The 25,999-nt window shown below is 42.0% G+C and overlaps 1 protein-coding gene across 1 annotated transcript in view; it reads left to right on the top strand.

Annotated features, from left to right (window-relative positions):
• Positions 1-25,999, top strand: part of LOC126327137 (esterase FE4-like) — a 406,577-nt gene that overhangs the window by 79,196 nt on the left and 301,382 nt on the right. Inside the window, exon 2 of the mRNA XM_049995826.1 lies at positions 24,363-24,531. Coding sequence (XP_049851783.1) covers positions 24,364-24,531 — 168 coding nt within the window. The 5' untranslated portion in view covers position 24,363. The remainder of the gene's footprint in view (positions 1-24,362; positions 24,532-25,999) is intronic.

A 25,999-nucleotide genomic window follows, 5' to 3' on the forward strand; every position in this document is an offset into this window, starting at 1 on the left:
CACGGTTTCCCAGTCGTGTAGTGTCCAACCGCGGTGGTCATGAGGTGAGAAGAGGCGCTTCAGGCGACGTTAGCAAACACATTATCGTCGGTTGTCCGCTTCCATAGCACATTAAAGCCAAATTTCGCCACACTTTTCTAGTGAATACGTTCGTCGTACATCTCACATTGATTTCTGTTGTTATTTCTCGCAATGTCGCTTGTCTGTTAGTACTGACAACGCTACGCAAACGCTGCTGGTTTCGGTCGTTAAGTGAAGGCCACTGCGCGGACCGTGGTGAGAGAAAATGTCAGAAATTTGGTATCATTGGCACACTCTTGACACTGTAGATCTCGGAATTTTGACTTTCATAACGAATTCGAAAATGGAATGTCCCTTGAGTGTAGCTCCTATTATTCCGCGTTAAAATCTGTTAATTCCCTTCGTGCGGAGGTAATGACGTCGGAAACCTTTTCAAATGAATCACCTTAGTACAAATGGCAGCTCCGCCAATACACTATCCTTTTATACCTTGTGTACGCGATATTACTGTCAACTGTGTATGTTCATATTGCTGCCCCAGACTTTTTTCACCTCATTGCATATGTTGGACAGATGCCACTAGGATTCAAGATGTCAAAATGGTCACTGGTGAAAATAGATTCGGACGTAAGCCACGTAAACGTTACTGTTCAAAAAAATATAACAGAGTGTCCCAGGAGCAATGGTCAGTATTCAGGGATATGACAGGAACTATCATTCGAAGCTTAAAAGTCCAGTAGAGGGCTCTAAAACGAGTAACTAAAATGGTAAGAGCACTTATTCATCTTCGCTTGTGTGAAACATATCTCTTCTACCGAACAAGTGTCCGTAACTGTTAAGGTATGCATTTTAGAGTCAATTTTTAGTAGACTTTTTCCTTGTATTGGTCCATGTTACCTCCTCCCATAATATAGAAATGAAAGAGCTTGCAGTAGAAGAGATTTTTTTTTTCACAGTATCGAAAACGAAGAAGGCCAATGTTTCACTAAACTGATTTCCTTTGAATGATGGTTCGTGGCATGTCCATGAGTATTGACCATTCCTCCTGGGACACCTGCATACTAAAGAGCCAAAACATTATGACCACTGCCTACTGGGACAGTGAATGCCGTCTGGTGGCTTTGAGAGCACGTGGCACGATACAAGCAGAGCAGGCACGAATGAAGAATCATTCAAGCGACGATACTGGCCCGAAATGGGAGAATGCACTGACATAAGGGAGTTTGGCAAAGCGCTGACCATTATGGCAAGGCGCCTGGGAACGAGCATCTCGGAAATAACGAAGCAGATAGGTGTTCGCGTCCCATCGTTATAATAATCTACGGAAAGTGGTTCAAGGACGGTGAAACCACCTGAGGGCAATAAGGCGTTGGACGTCCACACTGCAGCACAGAACATAGATATCGTAGGCTTGCATGCTGTGCAAAGTAGAGTAGGTGACGATCTGTGGCAGACATGACGACAGAATACAAATGTAGTACAGCCACAAGTGTTTTGGACTACACCCTTCCATACGTATTGTTTAAGAGGTGCTCCGTAGCAGAGAATCGCTGTGTGTTGCCTAGTGGATCCAATGGCACCTGGGCTTCACGTGACTACTAGAAGTCAATATTTCTAATGGCTCACTTTAATGTTCTGGTGGCTCTGTAAGGTATATGTTTCTTACGATATTCCTCAAATAGCTGTAAAGAAAACGAAACAATCGCTACCGCATAATTTTACTACGTTACTGTACTACTTCTGCGGAAATCATTCATATACAATACGTAGAAAATATGGAAACAATCGTAAAAATGCAAAGTAAATTGGTAGCTCTTTAATATTCTGCCAGATTGCTGTGAAAAGGGGAGAAAACAGTAAAATTGCTTTTTAGTACTTCTTTTGTGCCCTTTCTTCCCAGTATTCTTTTTGTAAATTCCTGCGCGTTTTTTGCACTTTTTATGGTATATTGTCACTGAATACTCAGACATTCTCCCTAAAGCCTCTGCTCTTCCTCTTTCTTCGAAACTGATATCGCCCTAGTTTTCTGACCAGCGTTCTCATTTCCGTCCCTTCCCAGCTCCATTTGTGAATGATGCACCAGCTCTAAATGCGCTAATTTTCCTATCTTGGTTTTGTTTCCAGTTGTATTTGAGAGAAAAGATACGAGTATGTTGCCTCATATTGGAATGTTTGCTCTAGGAATTTTAGCTGTAAACTGCTGCGTCTTAACTGGAGACATAATGTCTGAGCGCAAAGAAAGACATATATCGTCAGGGTCATTTTTTATGTTTATTTGGATTACAGGCTTCCAATCTTGCCCGAGGGCGTCTTCAGATACCAATATGATTACAGAGATCTTTGTTTGTTAACATGGCGAAACATCAGTCAGAACTGCAGAAGCTACTAGTTACAGAAGATACCAATAGTTTTGACGGAAGTTTGGCCCTGACGACGAACGGTGGCTCGCAGCGATTAGATTTGGATCTGAAAACCACTAATCTGAATAAATATAGATAATGAAGTTAATTACTATTAATGTTAACTAAAGACAGTTAACACCAACAGCGAAAGACAAGACGAAAGAGAAATGTAAGTGACCAAATGCTACTAGCACACGCACTCTGAGGGTTCCCTACACACTTAGTTGTGTATAGACAGTTCATCCGTCCCACGAATCGAGAATGTCGGTGATTTTTGACAGTTATCGATATCGATACTGGAAAGATATCGGTTCTGCGAATTATACGCCTTCCAGGAATGTTTCAATTTTAAGTGTAAGTTTTTGTGTAATTTCACATTTGTTACTGTATTTTCACTGTGAATCCTTGCTTCTTGCAAACTTCACGATTTTAGATCAACAGGGAGTACCGTGAGAGTATGAGAGTAATAAAAAATGTTGCTTAAGTGGTCGTATCTTTTGACTTCATTGAACTAAAATCTTAACTTTGTTACATCGCCAAGGGACTATAGATCTTAGTCTGTGACACAAATTTCAACTTTATATGTCTAGCTGTTCCTGAGAGAATGGGTTCTCAACAGTCGGACAGACGAATGGGCAACAAAGTGATCCCATAAGGGTTTCGTTTTACCGACTGAGGTACGGAACCCTAAAATGTGACCTACGCAGTGTTTATTTTTCTCTGTTAAACCTCACCGTTTTCCATAATGCCTTTCTTGTAGCGTCTGCCACTGAAGTCAGATGAGCATCCACGTTTAGCTCTCGCACAAACTAAACTCACTGCAAGGGAACGCACCTCTCTTCCTTAGATATTTTGTATCTCTTACATGTCCTTCTTGGTAAGTGTCTCAGACTAAATAAAAATGAAACGCAATAACCAGCTTGAGAGTACTGCGGCCTTATCGTAAGACACAACAACTAAATTGAATGCTTTTAATACACCCTGACAGATACAAGAAATAAAACATAGAATACAAAGAGTAGAGATAACACATACTTCAAATAGATCTAAACATTTAGTAAAAAACTTATCAGAACCAAAATACATTAATGTCGGGGTTCCGCATGGTAGTATGTTAGGAGCAATACTGTTCCTGATATACATCAATGACTTTCCAGCAATTGTGAAAAAATCCTCTTCGCTGATGACAACAATATTATATTCACTGAGTAAACAAGAGAACCCCGAGCCGAGAAAGCAAATGAAACTCTCAAGGAAGTTTATGATTGGTCAATAAGTAATAAAGGGATATTGAACATAAAGAAAACTAATGCCATGATTCCAGTTTGAGGAAGAGAAATGACAATGTTATATTAAATGGAAATGGCACCTCTATGGACTGTAACAAATGCAAAATTTCTAGGAATGAATAATGATTCTCAGTTGAAGTGGTGTGAACATACAAAGGTACTTGCAAACAGACTGTCATCAGCATGTTATGCCCTTAGAATCCTAACATCAGTGTGTAACATGCAGTGTCTTTTAGTTACATTTTATTCATATGTACACTCAATTCTTAGCTGTGCCATTCTTTTTTGGGCAACAAATGCACAAAATATGAACACAATTTTGAAACTCCAGAAAACATCCATAAGAATAATAACCAAAACTACTAGTCGAGATCATTGTAAAGATCTGTTCAGAACACTGGGGATTTTAACTGCTACACATAAATATATTTACCATTCTGCTGGACACATCAAAAATAACATTGGTAATTACTGTGCAAACAGCTCTGTCCATGACCATGCAACAAGAGATAGACTCAACTTACATTCACAACGAAAACATAAACATAAAATTCAAAACAGCATTTTCTACCAAGGAATAAAACTGTACTATAAGTTATCAAAAGAGATTAAAGAAATTGAAAAAATACACTTATTTAAAAAGGCAGGTAAAAAGTACCTGTTATGCAATACATTTTATATATTGAAGGATTACCAACTTAAAACAGAGTAGGGGTTTGATAAAAATGTTATACAAATAAATAATAATAATAATGATTATAAAATACCCAACATCCCACATAACACATTCAATTTATGTTTTTTCCTTCTTTTTTCCTTTCTACAAATACTTACCCCCAAGCCATCCATAGCACAATACTAACACATCTTTCTCTTTCTGAGCTCAACATCTCACTCATTATGGAGGGATGCTGTTTGTGAGTGAACAATGTGTCATTACATTATTTAATAAGTTATTTTCAAAAAAATTATTGTGTACCAGGAGTAAATCTAATGATTGTCTCTAACTAGAAGTCTGTAAATATATGTATACACGAAGTAGCTGATTTTAAATTGATCTAAATTTGTAAATACTTTGACATGTCCTTTTGTTTTTTGGTCATCAGTCTACTGACTGGCTTGATGCGGCCCGCCACGAATTCCTTTCCTGTGCTAACCTCTTCATCTCAGAGTAGCACTTGCAACCTACGTCCTCAATTATTTGCTTGACGTATTCCAATCTCTGTCTTCCTCTACAGTTTTTACCCTCTACAGCTCCCTCTAGTACCATGGAAGTCATTCCCTCATGTCTTAGCAGATGTCCTATCATCATGTCCCTTCTCCTTATCAGTGTTTCCCACATATTCCTTTCCTCTCCGATTCTGCGTAGAACCTCCTCATTCCTTACCTTATCAGTCCACCTAATTTTCAACATTCGCCTATAGCACGACATCTCAAGTGCTTCGAGTCTCTTCTGTTCCGGGTTCCCCACAGTCCATGTTTCACTACCATACAATGCTGTACTCCAGACGTACATCCTCAGAAATTTCTTCCTCAAATTAAGGCCAGAAATGCCTTTTTTGCCATAGCTAGTCTGCTCTTCATGTCCTCCTTGCTCCGTCCGTCATTGGTTATTTTACCGCCTAAGTAGCAGAATTCTTCAACTTCATTGACTTCGTGACCATCAATCCTGATGTTAAGTTTCTCGCTGTTCTCATTTCTACTACTTCTCATTACCTTCGTTTTTCTCCGATTTACTCTCAAACCATACTGTGTACTCATTAGACTGTTCATTCCGTTCAGCAGATCATTTACTTCTTCTTCACTTTCACTCAGGACAGCAATGCCTTCAGCGAATCGTATCATTGATATCCTTTCACCTTGTATTTTAATTCCACTCCTGAACCTTTCTTTTATTTCCATCATTGCTTCCTCGATGTACAGATTGAAGAGTAGGAGCGAAAGGCTACAGCCTTGTCTTACACCCTTCTTAATACGAGCACTTCGTTCTTGATCGTCCACTCTTATTATTCCCTCTTGGTTGTTGTACATATTGTATATGACTCGTCTCTCCCTATAGCTTACCCCTACTGTTTTCAGAATCTTAAACAGCTTGCACCATTTTATACTGTCGAACGCTTTTTCCAGGTCGACAAATCCTATGAACGTGTCTTGATTTTTCTTTAGCCTTGCTTCCATTATTAGCCGTAACGTCAGAATTGCCTCTCTCGTGCCTTTACTTTTCCTAAAGCCAAACTGATCGTCACCTAGCGCGTTCTCAATTTTCTTTTCCGTTATTCTGTATATTATTCTTGTAAGCAGTTTCGATGCATGAGCTGTTAAGCTGATTGTGCGACAATTCTCGCACTTGTCAGCTCTTGCCGTTTTCGGAATTGTGTGGATGATGCTTTTCCGAAAGTCAGATAGTATGTCGCCAGACTCATATATTCTACACACCAACGTGAATAGTCGTTTTGTTGCGACTTCTCCTAATGATTTTAGAAATTCTGATGGAATGTTATCTATCCCTTCTGCCTTATTTGACCGTAAGTCCTCCAAAGCTCTTTTAAATTCCGATCCTAATACTGGATCCCCTATCTCTTCTAAATCGACTCCTGTTTCTTCTTCTATCGCATCAGACAAATCTTCACCCTCATAGAGGCTTTCAATGTATTCTTTCCACCTGTCTGCTCTCTCCCCTGCATTTAACAGTGGAAATCCCGTTGCACTCTTAACGTTACCATCGTTGCTTTTAATGTCACCAAAGGTTGTTTTGACTTTCGTGTATGCTGAGTCTGTCCTTCCGACAATCATATCTTTTTCGATGTCTTCACATTTTTCGTGCAGCCATTTCGTCTTAGCTTCCCTACACTTCCTACTTATTTCATTCCTCAGCGACTTGTATTTCTGTATTCCTGATTTTCCCGGAACATGTTTGTGCTTCCTCCTTTCATCAAGCAACTGAAGTATTTTTTCTGTTACCCATGGTTTCTTCGCAGCTACCTTCTTTGTACCTATGTTTTCCTTCCCAACTTCTGGGATGGCTCTTTTTAGAGATGTCCATTCGTCTTCAACTGTACTGCCTACTGCGCTATTCCTTATTGCTGTATCTATAGCGTTAGAGAACTTCAAACGTATCTCGTCATTCCTTAGAACTTCCGTATGCCACTTCTTTGCGTATTTATTCTTCCTGACTAATGTCTTGAACTTCAGCCTACTCTTCATCGCTACTATATTGTGATCTGAGTCTACATCTGCTCCTGGGTACGCCTTACTATCCAGTATCTGATTTCGGAATCTCTGTCTGACCATGATGTAATCTAATTGAAATCTTCCCGTATCTCCTGGCCTTTTCCAAGTATACCTCCTCCTCTTGTGATTCTTGAACAGGGTATTCGCTATTGCTAGCTGAAACTTGTTACAGAACTCAATTAGTCTTTCTCCTCTTTCATTCCTTGTCCCAAGCCCATATTCTCCTGTAACGTTTTCTTCTACTCCTTCCCCTACAACTGCATTCCAGTCGCCCATGAGTATTAGACTTTCGTCCCTCTTTACATACTGCATTACCCTTTCAATATCCTCATACACTTTCTCTATCTGTTCATCTTCAGCTTGCGACGTCGGCATGTATACCTGAACTATCGTTGTCGGTGTTGGTCTGCTGTCCTATATCCTTGTAAAAAGAGATCTACGGAAGAATAAAACTACTACTTTTACTACTACTACATAAATACTACTGAAAGGACATAGACACTGTCGACATCAGCACACAGTAAACAGCCGCAGCTGCTGAGGAGCACAACGTTGCTGCTACTGCTACTGCTACTGCTGCAGCTGAGACGCAGCTACTCCTGGCTCTAAGCTGTACTGACGGTGTCTTGTCAGCATTTACTTTTCGCAATGTAAGTGATGAAGATCGACTGCTCGAATTACCCTTCAGACTCCTTAGCTTTATTCCGAGGACTGTTAATTAAGGTTGCCTTGGGGTTCGGGGTTCGGCGAAAAACTGCAACAGGCGTACTATCTGACTTGGAAACCAAGAATCCAGAAGCGCAACCGCTACGTCATCCTCTATTACCGCTTCCCAACTGTTCGCACAAGTGAAGCCGTTTGGACTTGCTGAGGTGACTGGCGATTTCTGTATCGGATTGAATTATAAAAGTCAGTGTCTTAGTCACATTCCACTTTGTTTAAATTTTAAAAGACGCCCACGGTTTATTGGTTAACCGAAACGGTTAAATATTAGTAACTGGTTCCTCGGTGGGACACTCGTTGCCTATTTAACTGCGAGCTTCTTATTGTAGAAAACAGTGATGAACATTCTCTTACCAAATCGTCTGAAGTCACAGAAATATTAATCGCATTTAGTCCTATCTTCTATCAGAAAGAAAATGTTCAATGGCAATCTGTCTACCGGACTTCAGATCGGCCGATCTGAGGTTCAGCTTCATTAAATGCTTCCCAGTATTTTTCTCGTATAGGATACTTGAGGTTAGTGACCGCAGGACCAGGTAAGGCATACTGGCATGCTCATTGGGGAAACGTTTAACGAAATACATTAATTACTAACAGAATCTTCCGTCGGTTCTTGGTAGAACAATAATAAATGAAAAGCACCAGTTTACTTTTGTTCTACAATATTGTGGAACAAAAGCAAACTGGTGCTTTTCATGTATTAAAATACACTAATGCTTGAAGGACATTTATTCGCAATGTGAAGCCTACTCCTGAACTTCGTTAAACATGGAACACGTATAAAAACCCAACACTATGGTTCTGTTGGGGTAAACTGTATTAATCTTCATTATTCAGTGAGGATTAGGTTAGCTCAAGGACGTAACTTGGACGCTCGTGTGCTCACATGCAAAGTCACCAACATTCATAAAACAACCGAGGGCAATATTCACCATTTTCTAGCAAAAGTTGGGTCATCGATACTGGAACTTATTTGTGGCTCACGGTGGAAAAAAAATACGAAACTCAGTTAGGATGACGACGCATGGAGTGATTCATAACTAAATGAAGAATAAGTTCGGCCCCATTTGAATTTCGTTAATGAAAGCAGAATTATCACTCCCGACACCCCCATAACGCCTCTAATGAATGGTTCTAAAATTATAGAAGGTTCCCAACTCGAAAAAAACTACTATCTGCCATCACAAATGACCATCTAAGAGCACATGCTGGAGGCACATCATACTAGCCACACGGCAGCAAGGCAACTTTTCTGCGACTAACTCTGTACAAAATCCAGTCTGCCATGTCTCCTTGCCCAGAATCACTTGAATTCGAGAAACACTCCACAGTCGTCATTCTAGTATGTAAAACAGAATATAACATGTAACATAAGAAGTAACATTATACAACTAAGATAATCACATAATGAAAAGTGAATGCTCTTTTGGAATGGGCAATGAGCTGTTGAAGCTCCTTACAAGAGCCACTCGCTGATGTTATCGAAAATGGATTCCACTAAGAACACCACGTGCTGAATCATTTTGTCATACAATGTCCCGTTTCTACTGATGTACGTCGATAGAGAAACTTATTCTCGTTGCGTATTACTACACCTTTTCAGACCTCTTTACCACTCCGAACAACTGCATGCAAACGCTATTCACTTATATACCTGGCGACTCACGCTGGATCTACACAACACAACAAAGCAGTGTCATACTAATCCGCCGACAGCAACCAGCAACTTTCAATCAAACTAATCCGCCGACAGCAACCAGCAACTTTCAATCAAAATGTGTCCCCTGTAGGCAATATACGTAATGAACGTACGAGTGGAAGTTATTGAGACATGGTTGACGACATATGGTAATTTGGATCTGGTCGTGAGTCGTACTTGGTAGCCTAATGATAAGGCGACCGCTCCCGCTAGTCGGGAAATCCAGGTTCGAGTCCAGGTCCGGCACAAAGTTTCGTTGTCGTCATTCTCGTGCACAGCGGATGGTTGTTCATATTCGCAACTGAGAATATATTTAATGTAAAATATGTTTATTTCCGATTCATGACAACATGCAAGGATCAAAAATAAAGATTTCGTCCTTCACAAAACTACTGATTCGTAAACCCAGATCACCCTTCTTCCCTTTGTCTATGTCAAGATTCCTTTCTCCAAGGCTCAAATTTTTAATGGCACTCAGTGAAAGACTCTTTGTCGACCACAGTACCTTACATAAATGAAAACTATCGCACTTAACACAGGTTAACTGGCCACTAACGTATTCTTAAATATGATGCTAGCCTATCACACCCTCATATATCGAACTACTCTTTAAATTTAACTACTGTGATGACTCTATGTGTCTAAGGATTCTAACAACATATGTCAGTAACAAAGAACTCTTACTCATCCTGAACACTCACAAACCCACACAGACTAGTCTGCGAATGAAACTTCCTGGCTTATTAAAACTGTGTGCCGGACCGAGACTCGAACTCGGGACTTTTGCCTTTCGCAGTGCAAGTGCTCTACCAACTGAGCTACCCAAACACGACTCACGACCCCTCCTTACAGCTTCAATCCTGCCACTACCCTGTCTCCTACCTTCCAAACTTCAAAAAGGCAAAGGTCCCGAGTTCGAGTCTCGGTCCGGCACACAGTTTTAATCTGCCAGAAAAATTCATATCAGCGCACACTCCGCTGCAGAGTGAAAATCTCATTCTGGTCTGCGAACGTTTGTTTCGCAAACGACTTGAAATCAGTGCAGTAATCGATCCTGCACATCTGATAATGGATAAATTCCGAAACGCATCATATGAGTAATAAAGTCATTTCTTGCCTGATGCTTGATTTTTACCATTGTGACCCAGTCCCTTTGAATGGAGAGCTACTGATTATTACAACAATGGTCGCAGCTTTCTGCATAACTTTATGTCACATTTATATTATTGAAATGAAAACATTCTCGAAAATCTGAGAATCCTTGGGAACGATATCCTGCCAGTGTCAATGTCGATAACAGGCGAAAATGACCATGATTCTCGATTTTCGGAATGTATGAACTGTCTGTATACATAATTAAGTTTGAACTGAGCCACCAGTGCGCTAGTCCTACTACCACCTCTCCATTTTTTTATTATTTTTGACTACCTGTATTTATTGTTACGTACGTTTCTTACTCTGCCTCATACTGAAGGAACTGTTCACCGTGAACGGAATTCCAAGTACCACTAACTGCCGCAACAGAAGTTAGGTGGCGTTACGTACCAAGAGAACAGAGGACGCCATCGTCTGCGAGTTCAATGGTCTCGAGTTCTGTTGACGGGCTTTGAGAGAGACGTGGGGGTGAGTAACCTCGAGTCAGTCACTTACCGACCACACGTCGTTATTGACGTGTCAGTCAACGAACGCTACATAAATTGTGTTACTCAATCGCCGGCAGCTCGCTCACGAGGAAAGCTATAAATAAGTCGAGGCTGCAGTCCGTGATTCAGGCATTTCGAGGCGGACGTTGAGCTGGTCGCTATCGCAACGGAGCAGGCTTGCGAGCTAAGAGGAGGCTTGTGAATCGTGCAGTCAAACGACGAGATGGTGGAAACGGTAGCCCTGTACTCCAGTGCGGTCACTTTCAGGTAAAGCAACCACATTTAACCATAATGATTAAGCGATTTTTTATACTCATTATAGATTACGGATAACTGAAAATATATCATAGTTGATGCAAAAGTGTCCATACTTTCCAGAGAACGCAAATTAATCGTCATTAGCTAGATATATTATGCCTCTTGATCTGTCCTAGTACAGCATCCCCATATTTCAAGGATGGCATCTTTCTTCAGAATTCATAGGCATAAACAACTTTGGTAGAAGATTTTCATCCAATTTTGTTACATTTTCGGGCAGTTTGTTTTGATATTTCTTCTTTATTTGTTGTAGAACACCTTTACAATTTTTTTATGGTTTTATCATTTCTTTTAAGTCACTTTCACCACATTATTATCGTGCTTAAGAACATCTTATCTGCTGGCTGGCTCTCTGATTCAACTCTGCTTTTAGCACAATTTCTCACTGCCACACAGAAATGGATATGAAGCGTACAGAAATTTCACCTGCCTCCTCTTATCTGCCTGTCTGCTTCCAGTTCTCATTTATAGCGCTTACAATTGTAACGTCCATTTACACTGCTTTCATGTCACCTAAATTGACGACAGACTTTTTCTTAGGCGGCACTTAATGATATACAGAACGTCGAAACGTTGATAGATATAGCTCTTAGATATACAATATATCAAAACTATTTGAGATACAGCTCTATTACTTCTCTTTTACTGCTGAGACTCGACACGACGTTGATGAATATCGTTCTTGACCTCCTGTAATTACATTAGAAGGAATATTACAAGTTGGTCGGGAGTTGAGCGGTTACACGGTACGTCATGGAGTCGGTAATTTTTGTACTACATGAGTTGTTCTTCAATGTCTCATCAGTAGTTCGTGTGGCAGAGATGTTATATCAACGCAGTCGACACCTGCAGCTATCGATAATATTTTCATATTCTTGTGCCACAGCCACATAATAATGTTTGAATGATATTTCCGCCGTTTGACTGTACAAACGTCTTTAATCTGTATTAGTATCAAGATTTCGTTCTTAAGCAATTACCTAGTACAACAATGTTGGGTATAATTAAATGACAGTAATATAAATTAAAGAAGTTTGTACAGACGGAAATATCATTCAAACAACTGCAGCTATGTTCACAGGACTATCTATTATTTCTTAAAGCTATTGAGGGGAAAGAACAGAAAATAGAAATGAGACAGTAACAATTTACTAAAGCTGTCTCATCCGTATCTTCATCGTTGTCTTGATGTTTATGTCATAAATGAAGAATCGCACTCCGTTACTTCATATTTCGAACATGTTATACAAAAATTGAATTCAGTGCCATCCTTTTTTAATGTGTACTATAGTCACGGGAAAACTGGTTAGTCTCGTAATAAGAACGCCCTATATGGTTAGGAAAAAAAAACTAAATAAGAGACTGCTTGACAGCACAGCATAATACTCGTGTTTAGCTGAACCGTGAGGTGTCTTGTTGTGATTGTTAACCTGGGAGATTCAGTGTTGGGGTATACTAAGCGACTGTGCTGACATCTCATTCTTTCGCTGTCATTCATTCACGGTCACCGTAATCAGTGTTATCTTCTGTTATGTTGCACGTTGCGGTACAGCAAGATGTGAGAAGGAGCCATTTAATAACCATCGTCTTTCCTGCCGTGAGGAGTACATGAATAGATGTATATCGGATGATGTTTCATTTAGGGGCACAGGATCGTGTTTTCTACAGTTTACATCATGACTTCATACGCAAGGCCACTAAGGCGCCCTAGTGCGCCGGCGCTCGCAAAGGGTGCAGGCACAGAGGGCACGCAAAAACTGACTTAAAAATAAAACTTCTTCTTCTTCTGTACTTCAAAGTTTTGATTGCATGCCTGTTCTGACTCCACATAATTAACTCCATCTCTTTCTCGCACGTCCTACGCCTCTTCTTCCTGGGGGCTTGTACTTGGTAGAATGCCTGAAATCCTTTCTCCATCCTTCTGCTTCCCTGTATTCTTCAACTCATTTAAATTATAAATTCCTAATGCTGTCTGGATGCCATCATTTTTTACGTGGACCCTCCTTCAGCAGCGTTTGAAGGTTCGTTAAAATCTCGTTTCTCCTAACTGTATGTTAATTCTATCTCTTTTTTCTCAATCAAGGACTTGCTGCCATAGAGTAGCACAGGCACTGCTAGTGTTTTGTACAGATTCAATTTTGTGGCTTTGCTAAGTTTATTTTTCAAAGTTTTGTTTATAATTCCATATACATGTTGAAATTTGTTGGTTTTTAATTTCTATGTCTTTGTCTGTGTCCACATTATGTTTCTGCTCAACTAACAGAAACTGGAGACTTATTCAAATACTTCGTTTTCGATAGCAATATTTGATCGAGGTGGGAATTTTCCGTAGTGATTTAGCAGCAGACATTTTTATATTGTAACATTTTATTCCCAAGTTATGTAACTTATACACAGAGGTTGTAAGTCTACCTCACTATTTTGTTATAAAATTGCATCATCTGCATACAGCATAGCATTTCGTTTTCAACTGCATACCTTCACGGAATTACTTTTTCTAGTTTCTTATGAGGTTCTCAATATGCTACATCCCTGTTGACACCTTTATTAAGTATTACCTGTTTCTGAAATGTCTGTATTTATGATTATTTTGCTCTCTCCATGTATGCTTCTGATCACCTACATGACATGCAGGGGGTCTCCTCGCTTGTCCTTTATTGTCCATGGTCTATTTCCAATGACCGAGTGAAAGACTGTTTCGAAGTCGATGAAAGCAACATGTGTTTTTAAACTGACTTCTGTCGTTTCTCTAAGATTCTCTTGATAAAAACGAAAACAAGTAATAAAGACTATTGAAGAATCAATCATGAGGGGATCTCGAATTATAATGGGTCATGTGTTCGCATTTTCTGTCTCTTCCTCGACCAGCAACTATAAAGGCACACTGTTATCACATTGTAATTTCTACGGTGTCATTCAATCTAAGCAGCACCATGAGGAAACTACTGCTACTAGAGAATAGGCGTCTGCCGCTAACGTGGATTATGTGGGGGAGAGAACGCATGCTCCACATAGCTGCTCCCTACACAGGTTGCTTATGTTCATCAGTGGAGCTCTTGCTGCTAGTTCCTCTATGGCACTGTACGAATAATGACAGGAGATGACGCAACAGGGAGGAAGCAAGTAAAACCGATGCTGCTGCGTCAATAAGAAATAAATTAACAAAAAACCTCTGTATGTGATTAATAATAATATTGCCAGAGTTGTTTGTCGTTGTGCCTGTAGGCAACATATGCTCTGCTGCTGGTCGTCGGTCGCATTGCTCAACCATCTGATGTAAGATCACGGAAAGGAGGCCTTACTTATATATTAAGTACTGTGTGTTATTACAGCTGGATTGCAACTCTGATACATACTAAAGCATCGAAAGACCAATGTAAAGTAGCTGACTTTCAATTCTTTTAGAATATTTATACAAATTTTTTATTACTTACTAGCAATATCTTTTATCAATATCGTTCATTCAAGCAGTATTTTTCAATAGTGCTTCATTTTTTAAACCTACAGACTTATAAAATTAGTAAAACCTACGCAGAAAAAAGGTGAAGAATGGCAGTTTCACGTGGGAGGTGAGGTGAACGCAGCCTCATCACCTCGATACTATTCTGAATTATTGAAAGTTGTTCATATGTAGAAAAACTATATTTCTGTGAAAGGAGCAGTTGTAACCGCTTCAAATGGTTCTGAGCACTATGGGACTTAACATCTATGGTCATCAGTCCCCTGGAACTTAGAACTACTTAAACCTAACTAACCTAAGGACAGCACACAACACCCAGTCATCATGTGGCAGAGAAAATCCCTGACCCCGCTGGGAATCGAACCCGGGAACCCGGGCGCGGGAAGCGAGAACGCTCCCGCGCGACCACGAGCTGCGGACTGCAGTTGTAGCAGGTGTAGCATATTTTGTCGCAAGGAGATAAAAACGCAACCGTATCTCGAACACCTCACTTTTTACATTTAGTGACGTATGTTACTACAGTAGTTGTTGATGTAGTTTTCGGTGATCGCCCGACATCAGACGTCGCATCTTGAGTTTGAACTTTCACATCCTGGAAAGTAGTAGTGGTTTCAAAGGCACAGAAAAGTCCAAAAATGTACTAAATTAACTTGCATGTGTGACACTTGACAGTGATCCGTGGATGCATCTTGTGAGAACGTGAGCAGATACAGACCAAATTCCTCATTGTGTACTGTAAACAAGTTAATATAATTGCGAATTTAAAAAATTCCGCTGCCCACGCCTCCATTTCTCTGTGTCAAAGACTGTATTCTTAGTATCCGACCAGTGGACGTCGATATGGAGGCAGATGAGCTGCGGCGATCTCCATGATGGTATAATAAGGGGAAACGACTCTACAGATTTACGCTTTACGTTGCCCTGTAGCCGGCGCTGACGTCTTAGACGCCTCCAAAATATTGGCAGACGATTGCTTCTCGATCTTAATTTTTCTCGTAGGCACACTACAGTTGTTTTAAAAAGAAAATGTTACGGTGCTTTCGTTAATAACACAGATCCAAGAAAGCACTTTTAGTCTTGTTTGCTGGTTTGATCCAGTATACGACGCATTTCGCCTCGTCAATGCACCTTTCTTTTCTTTTCCTCACAGATTTCGAATTATCAAGATGAGAAGTATACTGAAAAGCCAAACAGGCCTGACTAATATCGTGTAGGTCTCCCGTGAGCACCCTGAAGTGCCGCAACACGATGTGGCATGGACTTGTCTAATGTCTGAAGTAGTGCTGAAGAGAAGTGGCACCATGAATCCTGCAAGGAAACGGAAATGTTTAAACTCAGAAGCGTGTTGTTGGACACGTGGGATGCTGCGTTGTCCTTCTGGAATTGCCCAAGTCCTTCGGAATGCACAATGGATATGGACGTCGATGTAGACGGGCCCAGGCGAGGCGTAAGGCATTGTTTCGTGCATTCATCGAGGGTACACGAGTGTGCCTTCGGCTCCGAAAGCCCATATCGAAGATGTTTCCTTGAATGGTTCGCACGCTGACACTAGTTTATGACCTAGCATTGAAATCTGCAGCAATTTTCGGAAGGGTTGCACTTGGGTTACGTTTAACGATTCTCTTCAGTCGTCATTGGTCCCGTTCTTGCGGGATCTTTTCACGTCTGCGGCGATGTCGGAGAGTTGATGTTTTACCGGATTCCTAATACTCTCAGTACACTCGTGAAATGGCCGTACGGGAAAATCCCCATTTCATCGCTACCTCGGTGATGCTGTGTCCCATCGCTCGTGCGCCGGCATAACACGACGTTCAAACTCACTTAAATCTTGATAAGATGCTATTGTAGCAGCAGTAACTGATCGGACAACTGGGCGACACATCTGTTTCCTTGCATAGACGTTGCCGACCGCAGCGTCATGTCTGTTTACATATCTCTGTGTTTAAATATGCATACCTATATCAGTTTCTTTGGCGCTTTAGTGTATGTGAAACGAAAAGGCTGCTTTCGTAATCCATTATTTTCGTAAATAAGGACTGATCTATGTCCTCTTCAGTGAAATGCTGAGAACATGTTTCCTATGCTTGATCGGTTTCCAACCTTTCCTTCTCACGTAGTTCACCCAGAGAGATTTTAGAGTTGGACTGATAGGAAATCTCCAGTCAGATGACAGCAATAAAAACACTACAGTAAAAAGAAAAAGCGCAATCAAAATTAATGCATATAATAGGAAAAATGTCACTCGAAAAATCCACTTACGAATGAAATGCAACTCTTTTACACTCTGACTAAAATCAGAACGTGTAGCACATTGGTAAAAGACGAAAAGTCATTGTATCCAAAACAGAAGCTAATGTTTGAGGCAACTAACACGGAGGACGCCTGCTTCCCATTTGTAATGTCATGACAGCTTCCCTTATTACGCCTCCAAGAGAGTCTCGCAGCGGACTAGAATGGCCAGCTGCCGCGGACGGCGCGCGCCAAGCGTTGTATGGGCGGAACCACTGAGCCAGATTGGCGGCAATAGGCCGGCCCCTCGGTTTTTAAGCTGATTCCAACTAACTCGGACCTGGCCTTCACCTCGCGCGGTGCTCCGTTTCCGCATGCTTAGTTGTTCAGCCGCACGCGCTGGTCGCGTTTCGTGGTTTTCTCCGTGCTCGTTTCTATGTGCTGCTCGGACCCTCTGCACATCCTTGGATTGACTCGAAAGACGAGTTCTCGTTTCCTCTTACAGAGTTCAGTCCGCCACCTTTGTAATCGAACCACAATCGGCTAATATAGTTCATAATTCTACCGACAGTGATGATTTCGCGGCGTTATTAGACCATTCATTTATTGGTTGCTGATGGCCATCCTATAATTTCTCCAAACCAATCAAATCAATTACGCCATAAATATCAGCAGATTTCTTACGTTTCGAGTACACACTAAAAGCGTACCGATTTTCCCCATTGTAGGTACGCCAAGGTGCGCCAGTAGAGTCCAATTCCTTGAATGGAAAACTTTCCAAACTTATTGCTAAACGCGATCTGCTGCTTTTCAGTACTGCCTTGTTCTTCATAAACTGAGGGAGAAAAAAAGCAACACCAAACAGGAGTTGCGTGACGTAAACTAAAGTTGGTAGGCGTTGCTCAACATCTGAAAGTTGATGTCTATTCAGCTGGCCATAGTGGCCGAGCGGTTCTAGGCGCTTCAGTCCGTAACCGCGCTTCTGCTACGGTCGCAGGTTCGAATCCTGCCTCGGGTATGGATGTGTGTGATGTGCTTAGGTTAGTTAGGTTTTAGTAGTTCCAAGTTCATTACCTGTGGTCTAGGGGTAGCGTCATTGATTCATAATCAAAACGTCTTCAGTCCCGGGTTCGATCCCCGCCACTGCCTAAGTATTGATAAATAATCAGCATTGGCGGCCGAAGACTTACGGCATAAGAAGTCAGCCTCATTCTGCCAACGGCCTTGTCAAAGAGGACGGAGAAGCGGATAGAGGTTCAGGGCACTCTCTTGTCCTATGGGTGGAAAATTGCCCTTAAAGACGGAAGAATCACCAATGATCAACGACATGAGGATACAGAAGGCAATGGTAACCACTGCATTAAAGACACGTAACGTGTATCCACAGGACATGTGGCCTGTAGTTGAAGAAGTGTCATGATGATCTCTCCATTCGCAAAAGATTCCGGAATAGTCCCCCATTCGGATCTCAGGGAGGGGACTGCCAAGGGGGAGGTTACCATGAGAAAAAGATTGAATAATCAACGAAAGGATAATGTTCTACGAGCCGGGGCGTGGAATGTCAGAAGCTTGAACGTGGTAGGGAAACTAGAAAATCTGAAAAGGGAAATGCAAAGGCTCAATCTAGATATAGTAGGGGTCAGTGAAATGAAGTGGAAGGAAGACTAGGATTTCTGGTCAGATGAGTATCGGGTAATATCAACAGCAGCAGAAAATGGTATAACAGGTGTAGGATTCGTTATGAATAGGAAGGTAGGGCAGAGGGTGTGTTACTGTGAACAGTTCAGTGACCGGGTTGTTCTAATCAGAATCGACAGCAGACCAACACCGACAACGATAGTTCAGGTATACATGCCGACGTCGCAAGCTGAAGATGAACAGATAGAGAAAGTGTATGAGGATATTGAAAGGGTAATGCAGTATGTAAAGGGGGACGAAAATATAATAGTCATGGGCGACTGGAATGCAGTTGTAGGGGAAGGCGTAGAAGAAAACGTTACAGGAGAATATGGGCTTGGGACAAGGAATGAAAGAGGAGAAAGACTAATTGAGTTATGTAACAAGTTGCAGCTAGTAATAGCGAATACCCTGTTCAAGAATCACAAGAGGAGGAGGTATACTTGGAAAAGGCCGGGAGATACGGGAAGATTTCAATTAGATTAGATCATGGTCAGACAGAGATTCCGAAATCAGATACTGGATTGTAAGGCGTACCCAGGAGCAGATGTAGACTCAGATCACAATATAGTACTGATGAAGAGTAGGCTGAAGTTCAAGACATTAGTCAGGAAGAATCAACATGCAAAGAAGTGGGATACGGAAGTTCTAAGGAATGACGAGATACGTTTAAAGTTCTCTAACGCTGTAGATACAGCAATAAGGAATAGCGCAGTAGGCAGTACAGTTGAAGACGAATGGACATCTCTAAAAAGGGCCATCACAGAAGTTGGGAAGGAAAACATATGTACAAAGAAGGTAGCTACGAAGAAACCATGGGTAACAGAAGAAATACTTCAGTTGATTCATGAAAGGAGGAAGTACAAACATGTTCCGGGAAAATCAGGAATACAGAAATACAAGTCGCTGAGAAATGAAATAAATAGGAAGTGCAGGGAAGCTAAGACGAAATGGCCGCAGGAAAAATGTGAAGACATCGAAAAAGATATGATTGTCGGTAGGACAGACTCAGCATACACGAAAGTCAGAACAACCTTTGGTGACATTAAAAGCAACGGTGGTAACATTAAGAGTGCAACGGGAATTCCACTGTTAAATGCAGAGGAGAGAGTAGATAGGTGGAAAGAATACATTGAAAGCCTCTATGAGGGTGAAGATTTGTCTGATGTGACAGAAGAAGAATCCGGAGTCGATTTAGAAGAGATAGGGGATCCAGTATTAGAATCGGAATTTAAAAGAGCTTTGGAGGATTTACGGTCAAATAAGGCAGAAGGGATTGATAACATTCCATCAGAATTTCTAAAATCATTAGGGGAAGTCGCAACAAAATGACTATTCACGTTGGTGTGTAGAATATATGAGTCTGGCGACATACCATCTGACTTTCGGAAAAGCATCATTCACACAATTCCGAAACCGGCAAGAGCTGACAAGTGCGAGAATTATCGCACAATCAGCTTAACAGCTCATGCATCGAAGCTGCTTACAAGAATAATATACAGAAGAATGGAAAAGAAAATTGAGAATGCGCTAGGTGACGATCAGTTTGGCTTTAGGAAAAGTAAAGGCACGAGAGAGGTAATTCTGACGTTACGGCTAACAATGGAAGCAAGGCTAAACAAAAATCGACACGTTCATAGGATTTGTCGACCTGGAAAAAGCGTTCGACAATATAAAATGGTGCAAGCTGTTCCAGAGTCTGAAAAAAGTAGAGGTAAGCTATAGGGAGAGACGGGTCATATACAATATGTACAACAACCAAAAGGTAATAATAAGAGTGGAAGATCAAGAACGAAGTGCTTTCGCCCCTACTCTTCAATCTGTACATCGAGGAAGCAATGATAGAAATAAAAGAAAGGTTCAGGAGTGGAATTAAAATACAAGATGAAAGGATATCAATGATACGATTCGCTGATATTGCTAACCTGAGTGAATGTGAAGAAGAATTAAATGATCTGCTGAACGGAATGAACAGTCTAATGAGTACACAGTATGGTTTGAGAGTAAATCGGAGAAAGACGAAGGTAATGAGAAGTAGTAGAAATGAGAATAGCAAGAAACTTAACATCAGGATTGACGGTCACGAAGTCAATGAAGTTAAGGAATTCAGGAATTCTACTACCTAGGCAGTAAAATAACCAATGACGAACGGAGCGAGGAGGACATCAAAAGCAGACTCGCTGTGGCAAAAAAGGTATTTCTGTCCAAGAGAAGTCTACTAATATCAAATACCGGCCTTAATTTGAGGAAGAAATTTCTGAGGATGTACGTCTGGAGTACAGCATTGTATGGTAGTGAAACATGGACTGTGGGAATCTGGAACAGAAGAGAATCGAAGCATTTGAGATGTGGTGCTATAGGCGAATGTTGAAAATTAGGTGGACTGATAAGGTAAGGAATGAGGAGGTTCTACGCAGAATCGGAGAGGAAAGGAATATGTGGAAAACACTGATAAGGAGAAGGAACAGGATGATAGGACATCTGCTAAGACATGAGGGAATGACTTCCATGGTACTAGAGGGAGCTGTAGAGGGCAAAAACTGTAGAGGAAGACAGAGATTGGAATACGTCTAGCAAATAATTGAGGACGTAGGTTGCAAGTGCTACTCTGAGATGAAGTGGTTAGCTCAGGAAAGGAATTCGTGGCGGGCCGCATCAAACCAGTCAGTAGACTGATGACCAAAAAAAAAAAAGTTCCAAGCCTAGGGGACTGATGAAATGGCTCTGAGCACTATGGGATTCAACCCTAGAACTTAGAACTACTTAAACCTAACTAACCTAACGTTATCGCACACATCCATGCCCGAGGCAGGATTCGAACCCGCGACTGTAGCGGCCATGTGGTTCCAGACTGAAGCGCCTGAATGGCTCTGAGCACTATGGGACTCAACTTCTGAGGTCATCAGTCCCCTAGAACTTAGAACTACTTAAACCTAACCAACCTAATGAACCTAAGGACATCACACACATCCATTCCCGAGGCAGGATTCGAACCCGCGACTGTAGCGGCCGTGTGGTTCCGGACTGAAGCGCCTAGAACCCCTCGGCCACTCGGGCCTGCGGGGACTGATGACCTCAGATGTTAAGTCCCATAGTGCTTAGAGCTATTTGAACCATTTTTGACGCCTATTCCAATTTTTTGCCAGTCGCAAATTAGGCTTCCTGTAAGTACACGCTGTAACGGTTGTGAGCGGCGGTTATCTTTGGACGTGGTGAGTTGATGTCAGTCAAGAATGCCTTTAAGGTGACGAAGACGCCATTATCAACACCACCTTAGTTGGAATGAGATCGTCTAACACGCCACCTAGAAGCTGGATGTTCCTTCTGCGATACTGCAAAAAGACGTGGCAGGAATGTAGCCACTGTGCTTGACTGTTCGCACCGGTGGTCACCAGAACGTACTTTCAAAGAAGACCGGGCTTCGGACGGCCACGTGGCACTACTGACAGGGAAGTGACTCTGGCGCATCTCGCTGCATCTGCAGCATCAATATGGGAGCAGCTGACACCACAGTGACACAATGGACTGCTATAAATCTGTTACTTGGAGGATAGTTCCGAGACAAACGCCATATAGCGTGCATTCCACTGATTTCAAACCACCGCTATTTGCTACTTGAGTGGTGACACGCGAGAGCCCATTGGAGAGCTGGGTGAAGGTCTGATGTTTTTGCCTCGGTGCGAGTGATGGCTGTACATTGCTTAGAAGGAGGTCAGCTACGGGCCAGCAACCAACCTGTCATCAGCCTACCCACACTGGACCTGCATCTGGAGTTATGATCAGGGGTGCGGGAATTCTCTTGTGACTAACCCGTGCACCCTGACTACAAATTTGTACGACAATCTTGTGACTGGACTTGTTGTGCCACCATTCATAAAAAGCATCTCAGCTTTCCAACAGGATTACGCTCGCCCAAGTACCGCTGCTGTAATCCAACATGCTCTACAGAGCGCTGACATATTGCCTTGGCCTGCTCGATTGCCTCAGCTGTCTCCAATCGAGCACACGCGGAACGTCATGGGGCGTTACAGACAGCGTTAACCGTCCCTTTATTGACCGACCAAGTGCAACAAGCTTGAGATTCCATCCAGCAGACTGACATCTACATCTACATCTAAATCTACGTGATTACTCTGCTATTCAGAATAAAGTGCCCGGCAGAGGGTTCAATGAACCACCTTCAAGTTGTCTCTCCACCGTTCCACTCTCGAACGGCAAGCGGGAAAAACGAACACTTAAATTTTTCTGTGCGAGCCCCGATTTCTCTTATTTCATTGTGACGATCATTTCTCCCTATGTAGGTTGGTGCCAACAAAATGTTTTCGCAACCGGAGGAGAAAACTGGTGACGGAAATTTCATGAGAAGATCCCGTCGCAACGAAAAACGCCTTTGTTCTAATGACTGCCACACCAATTCACGTATCATGTCTGTGGCACTATCTCCTCTATTTCGCGATAAATACGGCACCTGTAGATCACAAAGCATTCACGTGAATGCTTTGTGATCTATAGGTGCCGTATTTGTCTGATGACCATAGATATTAAGTCCCATAGTGCTCAGAGCCATTTGATCCATTTTGAACCAACTAACGATGGTCGAAGTAGAGAGTATATAAAATGTAGACTGGCAATGGCAAGGAAAGCGTTTATGAACAAGAGAAATTTGTTAACATCGAGTATAGATTTAAGTGTCAGGAAGTCATTTCTAAAAGGATTTGTATGGAGTGTAGCCATGTATGGAAGTGAAACGAAGATAAATAGTTTAGACAAAAAGAGAATACAAGCTTTCGAGATTGGGTGATACAGAAGGATGCTGAAGATTAAATGTGTTGATCACATAACTAATGCGGAGCTAATGAGTAGAATTGGGGAGAAGAGGAGTTTGTGGCACAGCTTGACAAGAGGAAAGGATCGATTGGTAGGACATGTTCTGAGGCATCAAGGGACCACCAATTTAGTATTGGAGGGCACCGCGGAGGGTAAAAATCGTAGAGGGAGGCCAAGAGATGTATACACTAAGCAGATTCAGAAGGATGTAGGTTGCAGTAGGTACTGAGAGATGAAGAAGCTTGCACAGGATAGAGTAGCATGGAGAGCTGCATCAAACCAGTCTCTGGACTGAAGACCAAAACAACATGATATCGGGAATTATAACCTCCGGAACCGAGCTCAGAGCACAATTTTTCAATTAATGTCGACTTGCCTGTATTTGTTCAAAAATGGCTCTGAGCACTATGGGACTTAACTTCGGAGGTCATCAGTCCTCTAGAACTTAGAACTACTTAAAGCTAACTAACCTAAGGACATCACACACATCCATGGCCGAGGCAGAATTCGAACCTGCGACCGTAGCGGTCGTGCGGTTCCAGACTGTAGCGCCTAGAACCGCTCGGTGACACCGGCCGGCGCTGTATTTGTATCATTATATAAGTACGATTGCGTTTTCCTTACCTTCGACGATTGAAAATGTTCATTATACCACTTGACGACATCACACATCCAGCCAACACTCGATAAATTACGCTTCGTAAGAGCTGTAGGACGCTTCTGTTTCTTCCTCCCTTTTTACCAGAAAGCATCCAAAGAGCTTAATGAAATCTTCCCTCAGCGGTCGGCTCACACTGTAGAGGATCGCCGCACTGACGCTGCTTTCGTTGGTATTGTTGGCAGGATGAAGAGCGCGTCTGCGCCGGACAGCGAGGAGCAGGAGCTGGTGGTGGTGCGCGTGAAGGACGGTCAGCTGCGAGGCCGCCGCAGGGCCACGGTGTGGGGGCTGCCCTTCTGCAGCTTCCAGGGCGTGCCCTACGCCCGCCCGCCTGTCGGGGACCTCCGCTTCAGGGTGCGTCCTGTCGCGCTGCCATTGCTCCAAAATATTGCATCTGTTCCATTCTAAACCTGGTCTCTGACGACTCTTACAAGCTAGCTAGACTTAAGTTGGAACCGCTAGCCTGCGTAGCTCGTACTCCACCTTAAAGTGCGTTTACACTAAGCGAACTTTGCCTCGTGACTTCTGTTCTTGCAAGCCACTTTATGTAGTGTACTCTGGTCCTATTAACATTTTAGCCCTTCTCTGCTCCATCCCCAACTAGATTGGAAAGAGTAACTGTCTTGAAACTTTTATACGAGTTCTAATTTCTCTGATTCCTTCGACGTGGTCATTTCACCAGACATACGTCGGAGGAAGTAATATTCTGCCCAACTCTTTTTCGAACATAAACTCTAGGATTTTTATGACTAATCTTCTCCGTGACGTACCACGCCTCTCTTGTAGCGCCTGCCACTGGAGTTTGTTGAGCATCTTCATAAAATTCTAGAGCTCACTACACGATCCCACGACGAAACGTGAAACGTGCCGCTCTTCGTTGGATCTTCTCAACCTCTTCTGTGAGTCCTTTTCGATAATTGTCGCAAACTGAGGAACAGTTCTCGAGAAGCGGTCCAGCAAGTGTTTTGTTAGCCTCTTAGTTCGTGGAAGAATTAAATTTCCTTAGGATCCTTCCAATGAATACCAGCCTGTGATCTGCTTCCCCTACAGGTTGCTTTATATGCTCATCCCACTTTACGTCCAGATAGTTACATTTAGATATTTTACTGCTGATTCCGGTCCAGTAACTTTTAACCAGTAGCTTAATCATACAGTAACGGAGGTCTTCTCCTATTTATCGGCAATATGTTGCGGGTCCACAGCGCGCAATATGTTAAATTTGCTTATGTTACTGCTTTATACAACCGTATTTTCAACAGTCCACCATACAACCATTCTTCACCCCAAGCGCTAGGAAGAAGAAGTACAAAAATAACGTTTGAGGCACAGAAGTTTGAAATATTTACATCATTAGTTTACAGATTCCATATCGAAACTTCAAAAATCATCCTAATGACATAAAAAACCATCGATATCCATTGGCATCGATGTATTCAGAATGTGTGTCAGATTTGATTGCATCACAGTGCGTGCAGAGCATTTACGTCATTCTACAACAGACTGACATCAGTGACATAGGCACGTAATTATTTCGTGACGCTTTTCGAAAACGGAAATAATCTGTGATTCTTTTTAACACTTAGTTACCGTCACTGTTCCACGAACCAACGTTATCACTTTACTGATAGAAGAGGTGCAAATTCTTTCGCATAATCTCTATAGAATTTCACAGGTAACATCAGACACAGTTTAGCGATGCTGTTTCGCGAGGCGATTATCTCGGCCTTCCATTTATACAGGGTGAAGTGTTGCGAGGAACAGACATGAGAAGGGTAAGCCCACAGTTTCTGCAAGACAACAATGTCGGAGTTTTCTGTCACAC

Source organism: Schistocerca gregaria, chromosome 2 (genome assembly GCF_023897955.1).
Source record: "Schistocerca gregaria isolate iqSchGreg1 chromosome 2, iqSchGreg1.2, whole genome shotgun sequence".
Taxonomy (NCBI): Eukaryota; Metazoa; Arthropoda; class Insecta; order Orthoptera; family Acrididae; genus Schistocerca; species Schistocerca gregaria.